Source organism: Coregonus clupeaformis, chromosome 29, assembly GCF_020615455.1.
Source record: "Coregonus clupeaformis isolate EN_2021a chromosome 29, ASM2061545v1, whole genome shotgun sequence".
Classification (NCBI taxonomy): domain Eukaryota; kingdom Metazoa; phylum Chordata; class Actinopteri; order Salmoniformes; family Salmonidae; genus Coregonus; species Coregonus clupeaformis.
In genome coordinates this window covers 43,275,812-43,280,274 of record NC_059220.1, presented here as the reverse complement: position 1 = coordinate 43,280,274, position 4,463 = coordinate 43,275,812, and the positions used below count along the sequence as shown (strand labels likewise).

The 4,463-nt window shown below is 40.9% G+C and overlaps 1 protein-coding gene across 1 annotated transcript; it reads left to right on the top strand.

Moving 5' to 3' along the window:
- The first annotated feature begins 2,097 nt into the window (after positions 1-2,097).
- Positions 2,098-3,801, top strand: id3 (inhibitor of DNA binding 3). The gene is made up of 3 exons (XM_041854365.2): positions 2,098-2,541; positions 2,889-2,969; positions 3,451-3,801. The coding sequence occupies exons 1-2, from the start codon at positions 2,239-2,241 to the stop codon at positions 2,940-2,942; spliced, it is 357 nt and encodes a 118-aa protein (XP_041710299.1). The 5' UTR covers positions 2,098-2,238; the 3' UTR covers positions 2,943-2,969; positions 3,451-3,801.
- Positions 3,802-4,463: the final 662 nt, after the last annotated feature.

Genomic DNA, 4,463 nt, shown 5'->3' with positions numbered 1-4,463 from the left:
GTTGCTTATACAGAGAACACATATAAATAGTCATCTTCCCACCAGGGCAGCGATTTTAGGGCAATATTTGTCCACCCTCCTCCCCTTGACATATTTAAGAGTTTGCAGTCTTGTTTGGACAACCAGTAACGTTCACAAAATGTATTTTTAAAATAGCAATGGACCGAAGTCTAGTCATACCACACCGTATAACATGAGTGGTTCGCTCTTGAATGAGGTTGTTGATTGACTTGTAGTCATTAGGGGTCAACGAGTGGGGGGGAGGGGAGTTATTGCCAAGCAGTGGATAGCAGCCTACCCGCTGACATGAACATCTGTGCAACCGCTGCAAAGGGGCGGGCCATTGGGCCAACTTCACTGGTGGGTATTTACGCACTAATGTAGCTTATCCATCAGAAAACAATTATGCTACCTCTTTATTTGTTCATAATATAAAAATACAGAGCATGAAAACTCCCTCCTAAATCTATATTTTTCTATGTTTGTGTCTTTTAAGTGAATCATTACCACATCCTGGGTTTTACCAACTGATGACCAATATTTACTCCCTCCTTCTTCAGATTCTGCATACACCAACCAAAGTGTTATCTACTACTATTATTGACTCTTACAACGATTGGTTGCGCTGTCAGAGGAGAGGAAGCCAAATGGGTTATTTTTAGGGAGTCAGCGTATTGCATTGGAGGTCGGGAGTCGGGACAAATCTCAGTGGGCTGCAGCAACAGAAACAGAGAAAAGGGGGCAGGTCCACGACTTTGAGTGAAGGGCCCAGTAAGCGAGCTCCACGAGGAGGTTCTGGTCAGGGCGGGCGTTTGCCAGAGGGGCGCGTTGGAGCGGGTGAATGGATGACGTCGGGAGACTGGCGCCAGGCTGTCTGGGACTGGCGCGTTAGATCAACACAGCTGGGGTGGAATAGGACACACAGCTGGCGCAAGGGTACATTCCTCCACAAAACAGGATTGTGAGAAAAGGGAAAATGAGACCAAATAGGAACAGAGGGACACACTTTGATGTAAACAAAAAATGCAGGGGTTAAAAAGAAAGAAAACAATGTATAACTTATTTTCAGTATGTGTTCATCCCGAATTTGATTCACAATAACGTCACCCAAAGGATGTTCTCGTCTGTAATGATGAACTAGATTTCATATTTGTTTGGATTTTGTGTCATGGTTAACTGTAGATTTTATATTTGTTTGGATTTTGTTTTTATTTTTTATCTTTATTTTAATTGAGATGAAAATGATCAAGGAAAAATCCTTGAGAGTGGTGGGGAGATATAGACACTGTTCACAACATAGCTATGAAACAGAGAGGGTTTCTGAGACTATAATAAAACAAAGATAATAATATGATAGCTAATAATAACACATTCAAAACTGTTATTCACAATGAAGGGAGTTTGAACTTTCAAGCACTCATGTATGATAAGGTTTATAACTGTTTGGATAAGTGATCTAATTTCTTGTGAATGGAAAGGATTGTTATTCCTATAAAGCCCACATCTTTTGGATAAGGAAATGTGGAGTGAATGCTGTGAAAACCATCACATTTCATACCGCTTATAATTGTAGGATTTTTAAGCTGTCTGCCTGTCTTGTCTCTTGACATCTTTTAAAATTATGTGATGCCAAGAGAGGTAGAAAAATGAATCCTGACGCCAAGATGTCTGCAAACTCATGACAGCAACAAATTGGCGTTAAAGCTGTAAAGGTAACTTGTGGATTCAATTTGATAAAGAAATAAGATCCAGAGAGTAGGCCCTAAGCCTATATTTGTCTTTGCACAATCTATATCAGTGAGCAGAATAGTAGCCAAGTCAAATGTAGGCCTATTAACCAAGTAGAATAGCCTATCATGTGTTGTAATCTGTATTCAGTGCTCACCAAAATATGTTTTGCTGATTGTAGCCTAATAGGCCTACCTGATATTAGCTGTCTAATTGTTGGTCAATCCCTCATAGCGTTCTTGCCCCCCAATTTCAACATCCAATCAGAAACCCTATGCTCCGGAACCACCAGGAAGTCTCCACACTGGCTAATCAGAACTCGAGGGTATATTTATTTGTGAGATGGGGGCAGGGACTGCTTGACAATGGTGTATAAAGCCATCCTCACACTAACAGAATGACTATAGCTGGTTATTGCCTGAATGAGAATACTGGATCCTTCTTATCCGAATTGGAACTTCATTTCGAATCGAATTAATTTAGTTCATTAATTGTAGCCTACTCAAAAACATGAAAGCCATCAGTCCTATGAGATCTGTCAGGAGCTGCTACGAAGCTGTTTGCTGCATTTCGGAGCAGAGTCTCTCCATCACCCGGAATAAGCCATCTATGGAGGAACCCGTGGGCGCGCTGTGCGATATGAATGACTGCTACTCGAAACTCAAGGAGCTGGTACCGAGCATCCCACAGAACAAGTCAGTCAGCCAAGTGGAAATTCTGCAGCACGTTATCGACTACATCTTCGACCTGCAAATCGCGCTAGAAGACGAGTCTTCAGCGACAACAACGCCTGACTTGGTGCTGTCATTAAAGGTGAAGATGGTTACCCCGCTCTCACCCCCGTAATGCTGAATTTATTGCATGTCTTCTTTATTTCCCATTGTATGAAATGGAGGAATAGACGTGCATGTAAAGGAAAACATGTTTTTTGCTGTGTTTACCTATGAACAATGTGATGTTGTTGGAAAGAGATTCTGGGAGTCGTTACACTGTAACATCATGAACAGTCAAAATGTATCCATCAAGTATCAGTGCGTGTTGCATTATATGTAATCACAGTGTATCCACTCCATATGTCATTGTTTATATCTTGTTGTCAGTCTGGCTAAGAATTTCGGTGTCATTGGCTATAATATTTCTCATTTTTCTTTTCCATGAAGACTGCAGACCTTGCACGCAATTTCTCCCAAGAAGATGGACGATTGTGCCATTAAACAGGAGGAATATGACATCCAGAAATGGTATGTATCTATACATCTATTTACATCTATTCATGTGTTATTACTGTTGCATTACATTAATATATAATCTCCAATTTGCTGTGAATAGGCTGGCAATGGCAATGGACTGCTTCAAAAAAAGTGTGTGAACAAACTCCATACTTCAAAAAAATGATGGACTTTCTAAAATTATTAATAACAATAAATAGCAATATCAGGCACTGGTTTTGGAGTTGAAGGGGGCATTGATATGCAGGGTAAGAGTCTAGTCCCCTTTACCCTCTTTTTTTTACCCCCCTCTCACCATGGTTGCCAATTAGCCAAGCCAGTGAATGTGTAGGGGATTCATTGCTATCAGCCTGGGGTTAGTGAAAGTTCCACACTAGGCGCCAGCCTGTCTGCTCCCTTTCTCCAGTGGAGGGAGGGAGAGAGGGAGGGAGCGTGAGAGAGGCAGAGAGCGAGCACTGACTTAACTTTTTCTTCCCTTTCTCTCTGTGTGCAGGTGCAGAGAAACACGTCTCCACTTCACTCTGGGCTAGAGGAGAAGAGGGGCAGAAAGAAGGGGTAGGATTTGGAGTGGGGGGAAAAGAGGATCAACAGCTTGTTCTCTACACTCCTCCAGTCTCTTGTCACCAGACGTGACATAAACAACACACCAAAGCAGAAAAAGATTTGAATGGATATGCTCTCTACTTGTTCCTCTCAGTTGGGTTTTTGTATATGTGTGAGTGTACCCCCCTCCCCCTGTTATCTTATAATTTGAAGGTTTTTCCGACTAGGTCAAATTGTGTGCATATCTAATTTGTGAAAGCTATGAGGGAGATGGTTCAGAAGAATGTGGTCTTGCGCGAGGGGGATCCTTGGTTAGAATCACAACTCTATACTAGAGTTGATTGTAAATGTTTGTAGGGATTGTGTATTTCTACGGACAATGTCAAATAATTGCTGAGTTTTATCAACTTTTTATAAAAGTGTGCTTTGTATGTACGTTCTTATGCAATAAAATTACTAAATGTTCTGAACATTCTGTGAAGTACTGTAGCTTTTCTTGGATAGTAATAACTTTAGGGTTGCATCCCAAATGGCACCTTGTTCCCTTTACAGTGCACTACTTTTAGTCAGGGCCCATAGCAGTGCACTATATAGGGAATAGGGTGCAATTTGGGACACATGCTATAAACACTACCAGTCAAAAGTTTGGACACACCTACTCATTCAAGGGTTTTTCTTTATTTTTTACATTGTAGAATAATAATGAAGACATCAAAACTATCAAATACATATGGAATCGTGTAGGAACCAAAAAAGTGTTAAACAAATCAAAATATATTTTACATTTTATATTCTTCAAAGTAGCCACCCTTTGCCTTGATGACCGCTTTGCACACTCTTGGCATTCTCTCTACCAGCTTAATGAGGTAGTCACCTGGAATGCATTTCAATTAACAGGTGTGCCTTGATAAAAGTTAATTTGTGGAATTTCTTTCCTTCTTAATGCGTTTGAGCCAATCCGTT

Bases quoted from the DNA above. Each gene is read 5' to 3' on its own strand.
- id3 (XM_041854365.2), top strand. From the start codon at position 2,239: ATGAAAGCCATCAGTCCTATGAGATCTGTCAGGAGCTGCTACGAAGCT. The intron at 2,542-2,888 runs GTGAAGATGGTT...TTTTCCATGAAG, and splicing joins ACTTGGTGCTGTCATTAAAG to ACTGCAGACCTTGCACGCAA.